Source organism: Rhinatrema bivittatum, chromosome 14 (genome assembly GCF_901001135.1).
Source record: "Rhinatrema bivittatum chromosome 14, aRhiBiv1.1, whole genome shotgun sequence".
NCBI lineage: Eukaryota > Metazoa > Chordata > Amphibia > Gymnophiona > Rhinatrematidae > Rhinatrema > Rhinatrema bivittatum.
In genome coordinates, this window is record NC_042628.1 from 55,388,652 (window position 1) to 55,410,629 (window position 21,978).

Below are 21,978 nucleotides of genomic sequence, written 5' to 3' on the forward strand. Positions count from 1 at the left end.
TAACTAATAAGGGAAAGAGGTTGGTTAGTGATCACTGATGCAATTAATAGCAGTGGCTATTCCCTAAGTAAAATTGATTAATAGCCATTAATGGACTTCTCCTCCAAGAACTTATCCAAACCTTTTTTTAACCCAGTTACACTAACTGCACTAACCTCATCCTCTGGCAACAAATTCCAGAGCTTTATTGTGCGTTGAATGAAAAAGAATTTTCTCCGATTAGTCTTAAATGTGCTACTTGCTAACTTCATGGAATGCCCCCTAGTCCTTCTATTATTCGAAAGTGAAAATAACCGAGTCACATCTACTCATTCAAGACCTCTCATGATCTTAAAGACCTCTATCATATCCCCCCTCAGCCGTCTCTTCTCCAAGCTGAACAGCCCTAACCTCTTCAGCCTTTCCTCATAGGGAAGCTGTTCCATCCCCTTTATCATTTTGGTTGCCCTTCTCCATTGCAACTATATCTTTTTTGAGATGCGGCAACCAGAATTGTACACAGTATTCAAGATGCGGTCTCACCATGGAGCGATACAGAGGCATTATGACATTTTATTTATTTATTTATTTATTTTGCACTTTTATATACCGATTTTCCAATAACAGAGCTACTGATCAATTCGGTTTACATTCTGAACAGAACAATGACAAGTTAATGTCTTACAATGAACAGGTAAAAGTAACTTGGATACAGATATATGGGGTAATAACATAACATAAATGCTACAGAGCCTAATGTAGGCTAAAACAAAGAAGCAAGGTGTCAATCTGGGAATGGATTTAAGTCTGTTTTATTAACCATTCCCTTCCTAATAATTCCTAACATTCCTTTTGCTTTTTTGACTGCTGCAGCACACTGAGCTGACGATTTTAAAGTATTATCCACTATGATGCCTAGATCTTTTTCCTGGATGGTAGCTCCTAATATGGAACCTAACATCGTATAACTACAGCAATGGTTATTTTTCCCTATATGCAACACCTTGCACTTGTCCACATTAAATTTCATCTGCCATTTGGATGCCCAATCTTCAAGTCTTGCAAGGTCCTCCTGTAATGTATCACAGTCTGCTTGTGATTTAACTACTCTGAATAATTTTGTATCATCTGTAAATTTGATAACCTCACTCGTCGTATTCCTTTCCAGATCATTTATATATATATTGAAAAGCACCGGTCCAAGTACAGATCCCTGAGGTACTCCACTGTTTACCCTTTTCCACTGAGAAAATTGCCCATTTAATCCTACTCTCTGTTTCCTGTCTTTTAACCAGCTTGTAATCCACGAAAGGACATCGCCTCCTATCCCATGACTTTTTAGTTTTCGTAGAAGCCTCTCATGAGGGACTTTGTCAAACACCTTCTGAAAATCCAAATACACTACATCTACCAGTTCCCCTTTATCCACATGATCAAGGAAACCAAAACTTCAAACATGTACAAGATGTACGAACGTTGCTAAGAACAAACTTGCAAAAAGAACCATTAAACAGCCACATAGTGACCTGAATCACTTGAGAGGATGAGCTGAAAGACAATCCCAATCCCATAAATCCTTAGGGAGGGCATCTGGACTGATCTGTGATACTACAAGAACAAAAATGAGCAGGTAAGGAATCATTTTCTTTTCCCTGTACGAACCCGGATCAGTCCAGACAGTGGGATGTACCAAAGCTTCCCTACATAGGGTGGGCCACTGATAGTCCCACTCGAATGACCTGATTGCCAAAGGAGCCAAAAACCAATGGCTGTAGATTGAGGCAATAGTACCGTGCAAAGGAGTGCAGTGATTTCCAGGTAGCTGCTCGGCATACCTCTGCGGCAAGACTGTTGGCTCTCTGCCCAGGAAGCTGCTTGAGCATGGAGTAAATGAGCCTTGATGCCCTCTGGAGACTGTTGACCGGTACCAATATATGCTGACGAGATTGCTTCCTTTAACCAGAGAGCAATTGTGATTTTTGAAGCCTTGGTCCCCTTCTTGGGACCGCTCCATAGAACAAAGAGATGGTCCGACAAGCAGAAGTCATTAGTAACCTCCAAATATCGAATGAAGATGAGCTTAACACTGAGCCAGCGAAGGTCTCTGGAATCCTCATTAGGGAAGGATGGGAGTTCCACCGATTGATTCCCATGGAAAGCCAAGACCACCTTTGGCAGGAAAGATGGTACTGTTCGCAAGGATACTCCCAAATCCGTAAAACGGAGGTAGGGCTCTCTGCAGGATAGAGCTTGAAGTTCCGAGATCCTGCGGGCAGAACAAATAGCCACCAGGAATACTGTCTTGAGAGTGAGATCCTTGAGGGTAGCTGTCCGCAGTGGCTCGAAAGGGGGTCCGCCCAGAATCCGAAGAACTAAATTTAGGCTCCAAGAGTGGCAAAAGGCGTGGACCGGTGGTTTCACGTGCTTTACTCCCCTCAAAAACCAGATGATGTCAGGATGAGACGAAAGAGGAACTCCATCCAGGTGACAGATAAGAGAACCAAAGGCTGCCACCTGCACCCTCAGTGAATTGTAGGCCAATCCCTTCTCCAGGCCACGCTGTAATAAGGATAGTATCTGGGCTACTGAAGCACGACTCTGAGGTACACCTATGGATGCACACCAGACCTCAAAAACTTTCCATACCCGGACATAAGAGATGGACATAGACGTCTTCCTAGCCTTGAGGAGGGCCGAAATAACTTCCTCTGGGTAACCTTGTCTTCTCAGCCTGCGCCTTTCAAAAGCCAGGCCGCAAGACAGAAGTGATCTGCCCGGTCGAAAAATACCGGACCCTGACACGCAGGTTCGGCAGATGTCCCAGGTGAAGAGGACCATTCACTGCGAGGTTGATCAAGTCTGCAAACCACATTCTTCATGGCCATTCCGGCGCCACTAGGATTACTGGCCCTTGGTGGATTTCCACTCTCCAAAGCACTTTTCCCACCAGGAGCCATGGCGGGAACACATAGAGTAGGAGATTTCGCGGCCATGGGAGGACTAGCGCATCCACTCCTTCAGCGCCGTGTTCCCTTCTGCGACTGAAGCGCGGAGCCTTTGCGTTCCTTAGAGTGGCCATTAGGTCCAGGTGGGGGTTTCCCCACCGATTGAAAAGGAGTGCCACTGCTTCTTCTGAGAGTTTCCACTCCCCAGGATCTATGTGTTGGCGGCTTAAGAAATCTGCTTGAACGTTGTTCACCCCTGCTGTGTGGGTGGAGTTCCGCCCATGCCAGCAACTTGTCCATCTCTTGAGAAATGTGATGACTCTTTGTTCCCCCTTGACGATAGATGTAAGCTGCAGCAGTTGCGTTGTCGGAGAGTATCCGCATGGCTTGACAATGTACCAGGGGGAGGAAACGCTTCAATGCCAGATGAACTGCCCTGGTCTCCAGCCAATTGATCGGCCAGGTCGCTTGCACCGCCATCCATCGCCCCTGGGCCGATTTCTATTGACACACCGCTCCCCAGCTGGAGAGGTTGGCATCCGTGGTGATGATCACTGTGGGATCTCCAAGTCCACACCCTTCAGCAAATGATCCAGACTGAGTCACCAGTTCAGGCTGACCTTGGCCACATCCGACAGCGGCAGGAGGGCTTGAAATTCCTGAGACACTGGTTTCCAATGGGAAAATAAGGCTCTTTGCAAAGGACGCATATGCACAAAGGCCCAAGGAACCAAATCAATTGTTGAAGCCATGGAGCCCAGAACCTGGAGATAGTCCCAAGCTGTGGGGAGACAGAGACAACTGAAGCACTGTTCCTGAGAGATAAGAGACCAAGCCCAGTCCAGATGAAGAAAGACTTTGCCCACAGTGGTATCGAAGTGTGCTCCCAAGAAGTCTAGCAACTGAGAAGGAGTAAGGCTGCTCTTGGCAAAATCGACGACCCATCCGAGAGATTGGAGAAGGTGCAAGACTCTGTTGATCGCCCATTGACAATGGTCCAGGGACTTCGCCCGAATGAGCCAATCGTCCAGGTAGGGATGGACTGGAATCCCCTCCCTCCATAGGGCTGCCGCCACCACCATGACTTTGGTAAAGGTGCAGGGAGTGGTTGCCAGGCCAAATAGCAGGGCCTGAAATTGAAAATGCTGACCGAGTAGTTTGAAGCAAAGAACGCGTTGATGCGCCTTGAGGATGGGAATGTGAAGATAAGCCTCCGTCAAGTCCAAGGAGGCTAGAAAATCTCCGTGGTGTACTGCCACTATTACGGAGCGTAACGTTTCCATCCTGAAGTGCGGAATCTTGAGAGCCCTGTTGATCATTTTGAGATCTAGGATTGGACGGAAGGAGTCTTCCTTCTTGGAAACCATGAAGTAGACGGAATAATGGCCTGACCCATGTTCCGTCAGAGGATCCAGCGTTTGACGCACTATGCGTTGCTTCTTCACTGGGCCGCAAGGAGAGAAGAGAATCATGTCCCTTAGGGGTCGAGCAAATTCTAAAGCGTAGCCGTGCTTTAGAATATCTAGGACCCATTGATCCGAGGTAATTCTGACCCACCCCTCGAGGAAGAGGGAGAGACGTCCCCCTATCCTGAGAGTCGAAGAGTGGGCCGGCAAGCCTTCATTGGGAAGATTTGGAAGGTGCCCCCTGAAAGAGGCTATCCCGAGCCGGCCTCTGATCCCGAAAGGAATGAGACCAGGACTGGGAACGAGACAAAGGCGGTCTCTGAGAGGCCAGTCTTGATTGTCGAAAATGCCGCTGACCCCTGAAACGGCTTCTGGTGGAGCTGAACATCCTGGAACTCCGTGGACGATCCTCCGGCAACTTATGCATCTTAATCTTTCTGAGGGATTTGATGATCTACTCCAAATCTCCAAAAAGCAATTTTCCCTTGAAGGGCAGAGACCCCAACTGAGTCTTGGAAGAAGAATCCACCGACCAGTTCCAAAGCCAGAGAATGCATCTAGCAGAGACTGCTGAAACCATTAATCTGGCCAGCACACGGAGAAGGTCATATAGAGCATCTGCTCCATAAGCTATCACGGCTTCCAGACACTCAGCCTGTTGCGCTTCCTTCGGAGGCAGCTCTTGTGTACTGAGCAGTTGTTGAACCACCCGGAGACCTGCTCATTGCGTGAGGGAGCTACATACAGCAGCTTTGATCCCCAAAGCAGATACCTCAAAGACTCTCTTGAGGTATACTTTGAGCTTCCGGTCCTGAATGTCTCGGAGAACGGCTCCAGCCGTGACCAGAATGGTTGTCCTTTTCGTGACCGCCGACACTGACACGTCAACCTTGGGACCTTGAGGAGATCCAGGTATTCTTCCGGAAGCGGGTAGAGCTTATCCATCGCCCTGACCACTCAGAGAATATCGTCAGGAGTATCCATTCTCTGGACAACAACTGTAGAAGCATAGAGTGAGAAGGAAATGTTTTAGCAGGTGGACGTAGGCCTGCCAGGATGGGATTCCCTTTCTTAGTCCTTACACTGGTGCCTGGGGGATCCTGGGGAGCATCAATATCCAATTTCGTTAGGACATGGGGGATAAGAGGGTCCAGCTCATCCCTTTGAAATAGATGTAGGACCCTAGGGGTCATCCCCTTCAACTTGCATGTAAGATGCTGGATCATCCTGGTCAGGATCAGGTAGTGCAGGGGAAAGCAGATCCTGAGGTGAAGAATCAGGAAAAACAGGATGGGGGACCAGCCAAACTCAGGAAGGCCCCTGAGGGACCCCTGATCCCTGTCTTATCCAGGGGATCTGACAATCTGCTCACTTTGGCAGGTGGAGGCCCTGGAGCTGGATACTGTTGCTGGCCCAATCTAGCCAAATAAGCATTGTGCAGGAGAAGAACAAAATCAGTTGAAACGAGGTTGCAGCCAGATCTGGGGTGTTAACCGGGGTCAAAATCGGTGGAGACAGCGAAAATCTGGAGTCTAAATCATCATTTGGCTGCGCTGGAGCAGCCGGCTCAGAAAACAAAATGGCCACCGTTCCCGCGCTAGACGGGAATGGGGCTGACCCCCCGACCCCCCCCCCCCCCCCCACCGGAGGCAGATGTGCTTGAGAACGTGCTGCAGAATGACCAGCCAGCCTCGAGGGACCCTCCCCACTGGGGAGGCACCTCGAACATATGCCTTCTTGGGAGAGACACGTTCCGGGCTCTCCACAGGCACTACATTGCGAGGATCGTGGCATGGGGAAGGAGCAGCCAAGCAGAAATCAACCCCAGGAGGCTGTCAGGAGCGGGTAAGAGGAAACCTCCGCTCAGATAAAAACCAACGACTTGATGAGCTTTCTTCTTTTTTTTTTTGAGCGGAGGAATGCCGCCTCTCTGCTAGCGCTGCCCCGAGGAACTCGGCATCTTAGGGCAGCGTGTCGTCGGTGAAGGGGGAGAGCTTGGACCACCAACTTTCACCCCTAGAAAATAGCCAAATCTGTGAAGGAAAAAGAGACAGTACTAGGTAGAAATGATGTCAGTTCTGCCTGCAAGTTTCTTAGTGCCTGAACCACACTAACTAACTCCCTTTCTTTTTGGTTTTGGTTTTGGTTTTGTTTTTTAAATTTGATCCATCCACAAAAATGAAATAAAAGCAAATAGAGAGAGTAGAAAGCTAATGTTCTATCTTCAGAAAACTAAACTGGGGAACCGCAGGTTCTACCACCTTCATCTGCTGGAGTCAGAGAAATACTGAAGGGACGCAGAGGGTGCACCATCTTATGAGAGGGCGCCCTTCGAGTTTTTCTCTGACTCCATCTGCTGGAAGGGGGACACAACCCACTGTCTGGACTGATCCGGGTATGTACAGGGAACCATGGGTAGCCTCCTTCTCTGTTCAGGAGTAGCTTTGGTACATCCCACTTGTTTTGAATCCACCTGTCTGAACGCTAAGAAAGGAGAAATCACTACTTACCTGATAATTTCCTTTTCTTTAGTACAGACAGATGGATCCACCTTCCTGCCCTAGGCTGCCGAATGGTTGTGCTATGGTCCTCCTGCATGACTGCATGTTCCAGGGAGTACTGGTAAGTATCAATCCAGTCTCTAGACTAGTGTTATTGTACTTCTTGTCTGAGCTGAATGGTTTCCTTTTGGCTGAGTACTGGAGTGGTTGTTTTGTTAATACTCAAGTTTTTGTTAGTTTGTCCACAGTTGGCTTTTGCAGAGAATATTGGCAGGCTGATGTCAGTGTAGGGGTGTATATATACTGTGACAGCTTTGCTCAGTTTCCATCTGCTGGTAGAGGTACATAACCCACTGATTCTGGATGCAATTGTGTACTAAAGAAAAGGGAATTATCAGATAAGTAGCAATTTCTCCTTATACAGCAGATAAATATTGCTCCAAAGCTGATCAGCAACTTTACTTATTGTGATGATTTAGTGGTATTAGTATTACTCTCTGCATAAAAAAGACAGCTTTAAAAATGGAGCACAGAAATATGAAGCAATTTTTTTTAAAGAATAAAATATGTCTAGAAATCATGGATTCTCAATTCCCAGATTCCCTGGCTCTCTGAGTTCTGGTGGAATCTGAGTAGAGGATCTGAGACACAATAACAGTAGCATTGCACTAATAGGCTAGTAGTTACTATAAATAGTGAAGGAGAGCCAGGAAAAAGGTGACTCACTCACAGAGAGAGATATGGGGGAGCCAGAGGTAGTGCAGCCAGCTCACCAAATCCTGACATGGAGGAAGAGGCTGACTAAGCAGCTCATCTTTAAAGTTAAGTGTAAAACTAGAGTGTTATAGGGGGAATTATTTTTGTTCTAATGGCTGAGACTGTTAAGAGACTGACTTTAAAACTGAAAAAAGTTACCTGTGCACAAGCCCTCTAATAGAGTCCCGCAGGAGTCTTCACAAACCGTTGAGAAACAATTGAATTAAAATGGGTTTGAGTAACCCAATGAAATTAATAAGGTTTCATCCATCCCTTTCTAGTGGGATTGGTAATCTGGGTAACTCAGAGTAAAACAGCAAATGAGAAAACTATATGCAGCCTCTTTATAGAAGCATTGCAGCTACCAATCTTTGCTTTAAAGAGTAAAGGAACAAAAAAGGGAGTTTTTCAGAGCCCTAGCAGTGTTCTGGAGATTGGGGCACAGCTGACTAATTAAGCATTGGTACACAAAGTATAATTACTGTCACTGCTCTTGAGTTTTGAGTGATAGTAAGAAAATTTGCTTTGTGCAATTAATACAGTTTAACAATGTTGCTGTAAGAACTGAGCTAGTGGCAGATAAACTTAACTAAAGTTGGGAGCTTGAGTTAGCACTGCAAGTTCTCCTTTTCTTACTGAGAGTGTCTGAATGAAAAGCTTTGTTTTAAAACCAAACTGAAAGTGATTTAATGAATTAGGTTGTGTTAACCCTTGAATCATCTGTTCTGCTGTTCTTTTCCTTTCTTGTTAAGAAAGGCTTGGCAACTCTGCAGAAAATCCCTCTAAACTTTAAAGCAAGTTTTATCATCTGTAAGGAATTAAGAGTATTTTAGGGCCAGCAAAGATCTCATATCCTTACATGAAGGAACTTAACCTAATTAAAAGACTAGCTGTCCTCCTTGTGAATGCAGAACTCTGTATCTGAATTAAAGGAAGCTAGATTAGAAGTGTGTTTAAAATCAGTATGCCTATTATTACTACCGGTAGTGTGTTTAAACTAAGATAATCTGGCTCAGGGAGTCTTAAATGTTGGTATTGATTTTTGCTTCAGTTTGGTACTATAAGAAATGTGCAGTCCTAACCTGGGGCTAATTGAGGCTAGCTTAATAAGGGATTTAATGTATTTTGCTTAAGTTTACCCCTAATGTGAAGATTGGTTAAAAACTGGAGAAATTCTGTGTCCTTTTGTTTTGTTTAATGCATTGGGTGAATAAAGTGTTAATAAATTGTGGACTGTGAGCCTCATGTTTTATGCCTTATAAAATGGGAAGCTTTGATTGCCAGGACCTAAGTTACTAGAGAGAGTTCTTATAAGAAAATCCAATCAGAATTTAGGAAGGAAAAATAGACTACCTTATGAATGACTGACTGAATTCTGTCATTGACCAAACTCACTGCCACATTAGCTATTCACTTTACACAGATTGTACCGCCTCTTTTGGATCAAATCGAGTGACCATTACCTATATAGTTTAATACCTCAACCCTTTAATCTTACTGTAATTGTATTATCTACTGTACAGCAGCAGCCCTATTGTAAATAGCTTGGACATGGCTGATCATCCTTGAAAGGCAGAATAGAAATCTAAAATTAAATCTTGCTTCCTATGATTACATCGTCATTTGCAAAAATGTACTCAATAACATAGGGAGCAATGTAAAAATAAATTAACTTGTCTTTGAGTATTAATGTACTCGTGCACCTCTTGTATATTTTGTACTCTTGCACCTTATCTAACCATGTGTTTCCGTTCCTCTCGTTTCGCTCCTTCTCTAAATTTGTTGGGGTCCCCCTTCCGACCCCCAGTTTCTCTTAGTTCTCCACCTCCCCTCCCCCCTGTTATTTGTACCTTCCACCTTTTTGTTATTATGTAAACCGATATGATGTGTTTTTTAATGTCGGTATAGAAAAACTGTTAAATAATAAATAAATAAATCATGTAATGCATATACTGTAGGTATGTTAATTGTGCTAGAAATGAGGAAGAGCAAAACTTGGTGGCCTTCCAATTTCATGGGAAAATCTACTACAGATCCTGCAAGCTGATCCCTCCTCACTGTGAGCTCCTCGTCTGGTATGGAGATGAATATGGAAAAGAGCTCGGTATCAAGTGGGGGGTCATGTGGAAGGTCAAAGTGCCAACAAAAGGTAATGATGAAGGCATTAGGACAATAATTTAATCAAGTGCACAATTGCAGTTCCTAAAATATTTACAAACAAAAAAAAATGGTTAACTAATTGGGAAAGTTCAGTACATGCTAAAGACTGTATTTTCCATGTACCAAACCAGAAATCTTAGTAAGTCATTTTGAAAGATTACTTGCTGCTTTTTCTTTCAAAATGTAGAAGTATGCTGTAGAGGCATTGCCAGGATTCTTGGTTTGCAGTTAGAATCTGTCTCTTACCACAAAATTTGCTTTTCCTCATAGAATTGCAGGAAACCTAGGGCTGTGCAGATACTGAGCTAACATACCATCATTTTCCCACCAGCCACTGGTTGCACACCCTTGTTCCACTGTCCACCTCACTACCTGCTGTGGCATATCCTCCCATTCTCCCACCAGCCACCACACAATCCACCTCCATCCTGCCACATTCTCCCACTCCTCTGCCACCTCACAACCTTCCACTCCCAAACCCATGGGGAGTAGAGAGCAGACTAGCACAGGCATCCTCAGCCCAGTCCTCAGGACACACTTAATCAATCAGGTTTTCAGAATATCCACAATGAATGAATGAGAGAGGTGTGCATGCATTCCCTTTACTGTATGCAAATCTACATTGTGCATATTCATTGTGGATATCTTGAAAACCTGACTAGCTAAATGTGTCCCAAGGGCTGGGTTGAGAACTACTCACCTACAGGCCAATATTGGACACGCGTTTTCCCTTACCCCTTATTCAGTAAGGGGAGGAAAACGCCGTCCAACCCGCGGCACCTAATAGCGCCCTCAACATGCAAATGCCGGTGCGTGTGCCGGGACAGCGGGCGTTCGTCCGCTCTCCTGCGGACTTTACTGAATCAGCCTGATAGGAAAGCCAGGGTGCGAATTCTGCTTCTCACTGACATTCCTTATAACCTTGAGCAAGTCACTTCACCCTCCATTGCCTAAGATACATTCCCTGTATGTACCCAGATCAGTCCAGACTCCTGGGTTTGGCCTCCCCTCTAGCAGATGGAGACAGAGCAGTTACCATAACAACGCCCCACCTATAAATAGAATGGTGCTGCCTACAGTCCGGCACCCCCACCATCTGTCTCCAGCGGATGGTGGGGGTGCCAAACCTACAGTCTGGTCTGTGTGGTAATTTGTTTTGGGAGTTACTCAGTTAGGTGGTTTTTTGGTTCCTTTTCTTATTTCTTAGTCAATTTGGCTTAAAAAAAAAAACAAACAAACCTTAGTCGTAGCAGTGTTGTCTTCAGCCTCCCAGGGCCTGAGAGGGCCATCCCCCACTGGTTGTGAGGCAGCTGCATAAGAGGGTCGAGGACTCTAATTTCTTTCTTGGGCAGCTTTGAGTGCGACACCGGGGAGCCCAGTTCACTCCACCCTATAGGAATCAGCACCTTGGACCACTGCCGGGCAAGTTTCTAAAAAAAAAACAAACAAAAAAAAAATGTTTGTTTTCATTCCGCCAGCAATATCGCGGCGGCTCTCTCCTTCTAGGAGCGGGGTGAGTTATTTTTGAAATGTTTTTTCTTGTCAGTATAAATTTCTGTTTTTCTCTCTGCTGCGATCTTCTTCATACTGCGTGTGCAGCTTAGCCCGCGCGCGCCTTTCACGGGGGGCCTCTGCTCTGCGTATTTGCCGGGGGGGGGGGAGGGGTCCTCCGGGGCCGTTAATGCTGTCAAAATAGTGGAAACTAAATCTACCTGAGTGACTGCGGCTCAGATACTGTAGGTCAAGTTGGTGCTGACCCGTTCCTGCTCAGCACGGGAACAAATGCCATTTTGCAGTCTCAGAGCTGCCACTTGTGCTGCGATGGGGGAGGGGTTTTTACTGCCTCCTTCTCCTCAGCAGAGGTTCCCAGGTGAAAGGGACCTTTTTCTATCATGATTTGCCAGCAATGGAGATTAGCCCAGAGGGGATTTCTGACTCCTCTTCATCTTTCTCGCCGGACTTTATTTTACTGCTCCATAAAGCTTATAAAGCAAAAAAATCGGGGAAGAAGCAGTCTGGTTTAAAATCCATCTCTCTGGGGTCCAAGCCGTTTTCCAAGAAACGCTCTAGGTCTCAGGGGGCTGCTGACCCATCGAGACCTAAGTGCCCTCTCCGAACAAGGGTCCCTCAGACTCACTCAGATACCTCTGATCAAGTTCCTGATCCTAGAGATCCAGATCCTTAGTCCCAGCCCCCACAGGGGGTAGATAGGGATGTTGATGGGCATCAGCAAGGTTCAGCGAGGGGTTTGCATGTCACGGAAGGTGACAACCCAAAGGTGGTCCGTCTCTTTAGGAGGGAGGAGTTGGGACCTCTTATTCCTTCCATTCTCACTGAGCTGGGCATTGAGGTTCTGCCCGAGGAGTCCAAACTGGGAGCGATGGATCCAGTTTTACTGAGTCTGACAGGCCCTGCTACCTCCTTCCCTTTCCATTTCTTGGCTATGGACTTGCTGTTCCAGGAGTGGGATACCTCGGATTGAAGGTGAGTAAAGCCATGGATAAGCTATATCCTCTGCCGGAGGATGCTTTAGAGCTGCTTCGAGTGCCCAAGGTAGATACGGCGGTATCAGTGGTCACCAAGAAGACCATGATCCCAGTCACAGGGGCCACAGCGCTCAAAGACCTCCAAGACAGGAAGTTGGAGTTGCAGCTTAAAAAGATTTTTGAGGTATCTGCATTAGGAGTGCGGGAGGCCATGCGCAGTAATTTTGCCTTGAGAGCAGGCCAACGTGGATTTCTCAGATGAGGAGGCTGCTCAAGCAGGCCATCTAGAAGCTTCAATGGCTTACAGTGCTGATGCACTTCATGACCTATTGAGGACGTCTGCGACATCCATGGTATTTACGGTCTCAGCTCGGAGACTCCTGTGGTTAAGTAACTGGTCAGCGGACGTGCCCTCCAAGGAACAGCTGGGTTCTTTACTTTTTAAGAGTAAATTGCTTTTTGGAAAGGACTTGGAAGATTTGATTCAATCTCTGGGAGAGAACAAGATTCACCACCTGCCGGACAGGCCTAAGTCAGGAGGGACTTTCTCATCCCAGGCCAGATTCAGAGGGAATCGGCGCTTCCAACAAGCTAGAGTCCCCACTTCTTTTTGTCAGACCCCAATTAGGCAACAGTCCTGATCCCAGCCCTTTCGGGGCAGAAGATTTGGCAGAGCTGGGAATTTCAAGTCTACTTCAGGGGCTAAGTCTTCACAATGAAGGGACGCCGGTCCATTCCTCAGTGCCTGCGATAGGGGAAAGACTATCCCTATTTTTCGAGGAATGGGCCAAGTTAACAACGGACCAGTGGGTACTGGCCGTGATAAAACAAGGCTATGCCTTAGATTTTGCACGGCGTCCTTGGGACAGGTTTCTCATCTCTCCCTGCGGTTACGCAACCAAGTGAAGAGCGGTCCAGGAAACTTTGCAGCGACTGTGGCAGTTAGGAGCCATCGTCCCAGTACCTCCAGAGGCAAGAAGGAAGGCCCGTTATTCCATTTACTTCATGGTGCCAAAGAAAGAGGGATCCTTTCGGCCCATTCTGGTTTTTAAACGAGTGAACAGATGCCTCAGGGTGCCACGTTTTCACATGGAAATGTTCTGGTCAGTCATTGCCTCAGTGCGAAAGGGAGAGTTTCTGGCGTCCCTGGATCTCACGGAGGCATACCTTCATATAGGCATCCAGTCAGATCACCAGAAGTTCCTTCATTTTGCAATACTGGGTCAGCATTTTCATTTGAGCGCTGTCCTTTGGGCTGGCCACCGCACCCAGGACGTTCACTAAGGTAATTGTAGTCGTGGCAGCCCATCTCCAGAAGGAAAGGCTGCTGGAACATCCCTACCTGGACAACTGGCTGATTTGAGTGAAGTCTGAACCACTGGCCTGGTTGGTGGTTCACAAGGTAGTCCAGCTACTTCAGTTGCTGGGCTGGAGGTAGTCAATTTATCCAAGAGCAGGTTCATGCCCTCTGTCCTTGGAGTATTTGGGGGCTCCATTTGATACACAGCAGGGCAGAGTATTTCTTTCCACAGAACGCATTTCCAAATTGCAGGCTCAAGTAAGAGCCTTGTTACTCAAGCATCCTCTTAGAGTCTGGGATTACTTGCACGTTCTTGGCTTGATGACCTCAACCTTGGAACTGGTTCCCTGGGCCTTTGCTCATATGTGGCCTTTACAGTCCGCGTTGCTTTCCTGCTCAAATCCCGTCTCCGAACCATTTCTTCTTCCTCTCCCACTGACAGATGCAGCACGGTCCATTCTCGATTGGTGGCTGGTAATGGACAATCTGACTTATGGAGCTCCCCTGGAGGTGCCCGACTGGACAGTGGTTACCACGGATGCCAGTCTCTCCAGTTGGGGGGCGGTATGCCGGGGGAAATCTGTACAGGGATTTTGGTCTCCAGAGGAGTCACAGTGGTCAATCAATCATCTGGAGACTCGAGCAGTGTGGTTAGCATTACAATCATTTTGTCCTCTCTTGCAGGGGAGGTCCGTCTGAGTTCTCTCAGATAATGCAACCACAGTAGCATACATCAATCGTCAAGGAGGGACCGAAAGTCAGCCAGTGGCAGTCGAGGCTCGTCAATTGATCAGCTGGGCGGAACAGCACTTAGTCAGCATAGCGGCGTCTCACATAGCCGGCGTGGACAACATGCAGGCAGAGTTTCTCATCCGAAATCACCTAGATCCCAGGGAATGGGAGTTAGTAGACACAGCTTTTTGACTAATATGCTACACGTGGGGTACGCCCAGCATGAATCTCATGGCGATGTTTCGGAATGCCAAGACTCCGCGTTTCTACGCTCATCGCAGAGCCCTGGTCTCCCTGGTCCACCAAAGTTCTACTGTAAGTCTTTCCACCTTGGCCATTGATCGGCAAAGTACTCAAGTGAATAGAGCTCCATCTGGTGGAGATCATCCTCATAGCCCCAGAATGGCCCGGATGCCCATAGTTTGCAGACCTCCTCAATCTAGTGGTGATGGGTCCGCTGTGGTTTCCAGACAGTCCAGTTCTGCTACATCAAGGGGGCCGTCTGTTTGGAGGAAGCTTTTGAAAGGTGACTGTTACAGGGCAAAGGCTATTCTCCAGTCGTAGTGGCTACACATCTGTGATCATGTAAGATGTCCACCAACCTCGCATATATTAGAGTATGGAAGATTTTTGAGCTTTGTGTTTGGACCGAGATGTTTCTCCTACCCAGGCCTTGGTGTTGGATATTTTGTATTTTCTTCAGTCTGGTCTTTCCAAGGGCTTGTCGTGCAGTTCCCTCTGTGTGCAGGTGGCGGCTCTTGGTTGTTTGCGAGGCTCTGTGCAAGGTATAGCATTAGCAACACATCTAGTTGTGGCTCGTTTCTTAAGGGGAGCAAAGCACTTGCGTCCTCCGCCGGGCAACCTTGTCCATCTTGGAGTCTAAATCTATTATACAAGCTATCACGTTACAATGTAAAATAAGCAGATCTTGCCTTATTTGTTCAGTTATATGTAAACCGATGTGATATTTCGATCGAATGTCGGTATATAAAAGCAAGTAAATAAATTTAGTTCTCACGGCTCTATGCTCGGCACCCTTTGAGCCTTTGAAGAGGGTGACTATGAAGGATCTTACCTTGAAGGTAGTCTTTCTGGTGGCCATTTCATCATCTCATAGAGTGTCGGAACTTCAAGCTCTTTCCTGTAGGGAACCTTTTTTCTAGATTTCAAAGTCGGGGACTTCATTACGGACAGTACCTTCTTTTCTCCCAAAAGTGGTTTCTTCCTTTAATATCAACCAATTGGTGGAGCTTCCGGCTTTCGTGGAATTAGACCATTCGGATCCCTTGTCCAGGGATTTGCGCAAGCTGGATGTTTGCAGAGCATTGCTTCGTTATCTGGAAGTTACAAATGACTTTCGTTTTTCCGACCATCTTTTTGTGCTGTGGAGTGGCTCCAAGCAGGGTCAGATGGTCTCAAAGACTACCATAGCTCGCTGGCTGAAGGAGGCTATTAGCGTGGCCTATCTCCTTCGTGGTAGATTTCTTCCTGTTGGTCTAAGTCACTCTACTCATTCACATGTGGCGTCTTGGGCAGAGTGCCAGATGGTTTCTCCACAGGAAATTTGCAGGGCGGCTAAGTGGAAGTCCTTGCATTCTGTTGTGTTTGTGGCATTGTGGACCCTTGGTCGCTGTGGAGATGGCTCCGCCCATGGGGAGGGGCCCCGTGGGGAACCACAGTGATAGGCTGAACTCAGCAGACACAGTATGGATGAAGGGCTTTATTGTACTGCTGTAGATAGATGATGTAGGCAGGAAGGTAAGGCACTGAGATCCCCGAGGTGCCAATACGTTCAACAGGCTCAGATGTAATATCTCACCCAGATGTTCACGATGGGCGAGAGCCCGCAGTGCGGGTAACGCCGTGGCTGGTGGGTGGAGCTGGAGCACCAGATCATAGAGGTACTCACAGGAAATGTAGGCGTCTTCCTGATGATGAAATGGTGGGACTGAAGGTCCATGGTGCAGGATACATAGGCTGATAGGCCCTCGAGAAGCGAGTACCTGATAGTCCAATATCCTGAAATGGAGAAGAGAGAGATAGACCCCCAAGGAGCGGTTGTCTTAATTAGAAGAGGACCCGAAGGGTAGTTGGAAGCGAGAGACTCCCGAGGACCGGATGTCTAGAGCTTCTAGGAGCGAGGCCCTTGGAGTGAAAGTGGCATCTAAGCGTGCAGCTTAGAGCGGTCAGAGTAGCTAAACCGAAGTCCTTGCTAACTCAAAGATGGTAGCGAAACGGAGATATTGACGTCATGCGGTGGGGCTGACCCCGAGGTTCCCACCATGACGTGTATTTGAGCGTAGGAGATGCTCGCGCCCTAGGAGGCCACGGGAGTGAGCATGGCAGACTGGAATGCCCATGCTAAGTTGGAGACACTGGAGGCAGCCATCTTGCCCAAGGAGAGAGAAAAAGGAAGAAAAGAGGTAAGGCAGAGCAGTTGCAGTCGTCTGCAATAGACGGACGCAACACATACGTTTGTGAGACATTACAGACTGGATGTCCAAGCACCAGGTTCCGGTGGTATTGGAGAAGATGTGCTTCGAGCTGGCCTCTCCGGATCCCATCTCAGGTAAGGTAGCTTTGGTACATTCCAGGAGACTGGACTGATCTGGGTACGTACAGGGAAAGGAAAATTTAGTTTCTTACCTGATAATTTTCATTCCTGTAGTACCACGGATCAGTCCAGAGTCTCACCCATCAGCGGCATGGATGTAAGGGAGAGTCCGCTCGGTTATTATATAATTAATTTTTAGGTCTGAAGAAATTTGCGATTTGTCTGTCCTCAAGTGGTTCTGCAGGTTTGGTTCCCAAGAGGGTTAAGTGGACCAATTATTTATTTTTCTTGTTAAAGGGTTATTGTACATAGTTCAAGAGGTTTTGATGAGATATTCTGCTTTGACATTGAATAATACTGCCGGACTGTAGGTAGCACCATTCTGTTTATAGGCAGAGCGTTGTTATGGTAACTGCTCTGTCTCCATCTGCTAGAGGGGGGACCAAACCCAGGAGTCTGGACTGATCCGTGGTACTACAGGAACGAAAATTATCAGGTAAGAAACTAATTTTCCTATCTTAGATTGTAAACTCTCTGAGCCAGAGAGCTAACTATACCTAAATTTGTAACTCGCCTTGAATTTGGGTTTGGAAAATTAAGTAACTAAATCTAAAATCCAAATCCACTTCACACCTTTCCACCTCTCCACCTGCCAATAGCTGCATCACACTCTCCCTTTCCTCCTATCTAACCAGTTGTTTCACCCCCTTATGCCAGGCCACCATCTACTATATTCTACCTTTATCCCAGTCAACTCATGTTGCAAACAGTACTTGCTCTTGTTAGTACTGTGGGAATCTTGTAACAGGGTCTATCTATAGGATAGTGTTAGAAGGCAGGCAGGCAGACTGGGAGAAGTGCAGTGTCACAGGGGCATGCAAGAAACATTCTTGGGAGTAGAAGAGGAAGGGGATGCAGCATCATGAAGTCTATAATGTGGAAGGCAGCATTTGCAGAGGAAGGGGCATGTAGCAATGGTGGGGGTTAATAAGAAGATAAGAACATAAGAAATTGCCAAATTGGGTCAGACCAAGGGTCCATCAAGCCCAGCATCCTGTTTCCAACAGTGGCCAATCCAGGCCACAAGAACCAGCATCTGGGAAGATCAGGGAATGCAACATGTAGGGGAAGAGATGCAGATGGGACAGGAGAGCAGGTGGCAGTGTCAAGGGTAGTAGTGCAGGAGGCAGCGATTGTTGAGACAGAGGGCAGGTATACTGGGAAGGATGTAGGAAATTAACAGATTCTGAAAAGGAAAGGAGAAGAGAGGACAGGTGAGTATTGAAAAAGTTGTAGGGAAGGGATAATGGGTAAGAAAAGGAAGGAGTGGAAAAGAGAAGAGATGGGGTGAAAGTGCGTAAAGCATAATGATGGAGTCAGGAATGTATTATCCTATCAGGCATTTGAGTATGCCCTGATGGGCCAGTCAAGCCACTTACATGACAGGTGTTGATCACAGTGGCCCCATGTCTGTAGAACCATTATGGCCAACAATAGCCCCACAGCAGCTGTTCTCACATAGCAGAAACCTCCCATAAGAACATAAGAAATTGCCATGCTGGGACAGACCAAGGGTCCATCAAGCCCAGCATCCTGTTTCCAACAGAGGCCAAAAACCAGGCCACAAGAACCTGGCAATTACCCAAACACTAAGAAGAACCCATGCTACTGATGCAATTAATAGCAGTGGCTATTCCCTAAGTATAATTGATTAATAGACATTAATGGACTTCTCCTCCAAGAACTTATCCAAACCTTTTTTGAACCCAGCTACACTAACTGCACTAACTACCTTCTCTGGCAACAAATTCCAGAGCTTTATTGTGCGTTGAGTGAAAAATAATTTTCTCCGATTAGTCTTAAATGTGCTACTTGCTAACTTCATGGAATGCCCCCTAGTCCTTCTATTATTCGAAAGTGTAAATAAGAGTCACATCTACTCACCCTGTGGCGGTGACTTCCTAGTGCCTGCTCTCTATGCTTCCTTCAGATGCCCACCATAGTTACCATTTCCCCTCGCATTGTCTCTGCCTTTCCTGGAAGGTCACAACCATTAGAAATCCCACTACTACCTCAGGGCCAGCTCTAATCATCCCACCACTCTTCTCTGCCTTGAGCTCCCATCATCCTTGGGTCACTGCAAAAAATACAAATAAAAATGAAAAACAGCATCAGGGCCTTCCAGACCACCACTTCTCACACTAAAGGATATCTCCTCCTGGAACATCAACAGATCCTGTTCTTTCAGTGCCTTTGACCCCACTGACCACCAGTATAAATAAAAAAAATAAAATAAAAAAGATAACCCCTCCCCCTTTTTCTTTTTTAAACTTATCCACAGGCAGCTGCTGCTGCTTGTGCAGTCAGGAGAGGAAGACGAAAAAGTATGTATGTAAAGGTAAGTCAGTGATTGTGTGCACGTGAATAAGTGAGCGTGTGTGTATATGTGTGTGTGAAAAACAGAATGCGAATGTCAGTAAGCATGAGTAAGCATGTTTGAGTATGTGGTATATAAGTGAGTAAGCATGAATGTGTCAGAGAAAGCATGTGTGAGTGAATCAGGGAGCATGTGTAAATGAGGGAGCATGTGAGATTATGTGAAAATGAAGATGTGTGTGTTAGAAAGTGTATATATGAGAGAAAGAGAAGAAAGTTTGTGGTGCAGTCTCGACTCTAGCGAATTCATGATGATTTCAGAATGACTGTAATCAAAATTTCCCAGGCATGAGGAGCAGAAGAATTTTTATCGTTATTAGTTATTATTGGATATTAATTTGTTGTGTCTGCTATTCTGAAATATTTATTGGTGTTTGGGAAATTTTAAAAAATTTTATATAAGGTTTTTTATTTTTGGATGTTCTATCAGTTAGAAATATTTATTCAAATAAATGGGGTAGATTTTAAAAAGCATTTACTCGAGCAAAACTGGTTTTTGCTCGAGTAAATACACTTTACTCAAGTAAGTGGGCTTTTCAAAATTGCTACAATATATGCCATTGAATTGTCCATAGGATTTACTCAAGTAAGTGCACTTTACTCGAGTAAATAGCTTTTGAAAATTGCTACGATAGTATGTCACATTTACATGCGTAACTCCTTTGAAAATGACCCCCAATGGTTTTACTATTATGATGTTTTATATTTCTTGAATTTGTTTGTTGTATAAAGAATGGCAATATTTGTTTTTTCCATTGTTGCTCTGCATAAAGTCTGATTTCTTGAGCTTTCCAGTTCAGTTTTTGTCAAGTTCTATTTATACCTTTTGGTCACTATTCTGTATTTGGTGAGGGTATGTTTGGTTTTTCATGTTTGATAGAGGTGAGGTATTCTGCTAGTGTGTAGTTTCTGTGACTGGTTCTAACACATTTTACCTTGTTCTGTTTTCCTAATAGGAAGTGTGTTTGTTTTTTAGGGCCTGGTGTAATATTTGCAATGTTGTCTTTTGATAGGTAGGTAGTTACTGTTTCCCTGTACATACCAGGATCATTCCAGACGGTGGGTTATGTTCCATGTCCAGCAGATGGAGTCAGAACACAAAATTCCCAGGGGAGGAACCATATAACCACGTCTCCCCTGTAACAGCTTTTAGTAACGTTCTGACTCCAGCAGATGTGAGCAGGGGACTTGTGGTCCCCAGCTTGTTAGCTTAGGGCTACCTCCTCAGGGGGATCAAGTTTAAAAAAAAAAAAGAAAAGGAAGTTTTAAATTTACAGTTTAGGTCACTTTACTAAGGCTCCTCTTACAGCAGGGGGAGAGCTCTCCGATGGTGCTGGGTCATCGCTCTCTAGCCTGGTGACTTGCTGACAGGCTGTTGCCTGTTTTCTTTCTTTCTTTTCTCATTTTCCTCACTGAGGGCTCAGTTGGGGTAAGTGTATTTTTGTTTGAAGGAAGGTACTTTTCGTCCTATCCTGGACCTCAAGCAGGTCAACCGGTCCCTCAGAGTTCCTCGTTTCCGCATGGAGACACTCCGTTCAGTGTTAGTGGCAGTTCATCCGGGAGAATTCTTGGCTTCGTTGGATCTCACGGAGGCGTATCTCCACATACCAATTTGTGAAGCTCATCAGCGTTACCTACGCTTCAAAATTTTGGGTCAACACTTCCAATTTCGCGCTCTTCCCTTTGGCCTGGCCACAGCTTCACGGGTTTTCACGAAGATCATGGTGGTAGTGGCGGCAACCTTGGCAAGGAAGGCATCCTTGTGCATCCTTACCTAGACGATTGGCTCATCCGTGCAAAGTCACGAGCGCAGTGTATCCTTGTAGTCGACAGAGTGGTACAACTTCTCCAATCTCTGGGATGGATTGTCAACTTCACCAAGAGCAGCCTGGTCCCGTCCCAGTCATTGGATTTTCTGGGAGCTCACTTTGACACCAAGAATGCCAGGGTTTTTCTGCATCCAGACAGAGCTCATTCTCTGCGTCAGCAGATTCAAGGATTTATGGCGCTCGAGACGCCCACTGCCTGGGACTACCTGCAGGTACTGGGGACCATGGCCTCGACCATCGATCTGGTTCCTTGGGCATTCGCGCATCTGAGGCCTCTGCAGAGATCCCTACTCTCCTGGTGGCAGCCGGTGTCGAGATTTTCAGGCAATCCTTCCGATTCCGAGAGGAACCTTCATCAGTCTCCATTGGTGGCTGGAACCGCGGCACCTAGCTCAGGGGTTGTCGCTGGAGGACCCAGATTGGGTGATTATCACCACGGACGCCAGCCTCACAGGCTGGGGAGCGGTCTGTCAGGACAGCTCAATCCAGGGTCGATGGACGGAGGAACAGTCGAAGTGGCCCATCAACCGCTTGGAGACCAGGGCGGTCCGTCTGGCGTTACAGGGTTTCTTCCCCATAGTACGCCATCAAGCAGTCAGGGTGCTATCGGACAATGCGACTACAGTGGCGTACATCAATCGCCAGGGAGGCACGAGAAGTCGATTGGTCTCTCTGGAAACCAACAAATTGATGGAGTGGGCAGAGCTTCACCTCCAACGACTAGCGGCCTCGCATATAGCAGGAGTGGACAACGTACAGGCGGACTTTCTCAGCAGACAAAACTTGGATCCCGGAGAGTGGGAGCTCTCGCAGCAGGCGATGCGGATAATAGTACGGCGATGGGGTACTCCGCACGTAGACCTAATGGCAACCGCCGGAAATGCAAAGGCCGCC

At 46.6% G+C, this 21,978-nt stretch overlaps 1 protein-coding gene across 1 annotated transcript in view; it reads left to right on the top strand.

Moving 5' to 3' along the window:
- Positions 1 to 21,978, top strand: part of LOC115076018 (zinc finger protein 883-like) — a 102,282-nt gene that overhangs the window by 17,818 nt on the left and 62,486 nt on the right. Inside the window, exon 2 of the mRNA XM_029577064.1 lies at positions 9,546 to 9,736. Coding sequence (XP_029432924.1) covers positions 9,546 to 9,736 — 191 coding nt within the window. The remainder of the gene's footprint in view (positions 1 to 9,545; positions 9,737 to 21,978) is intronic.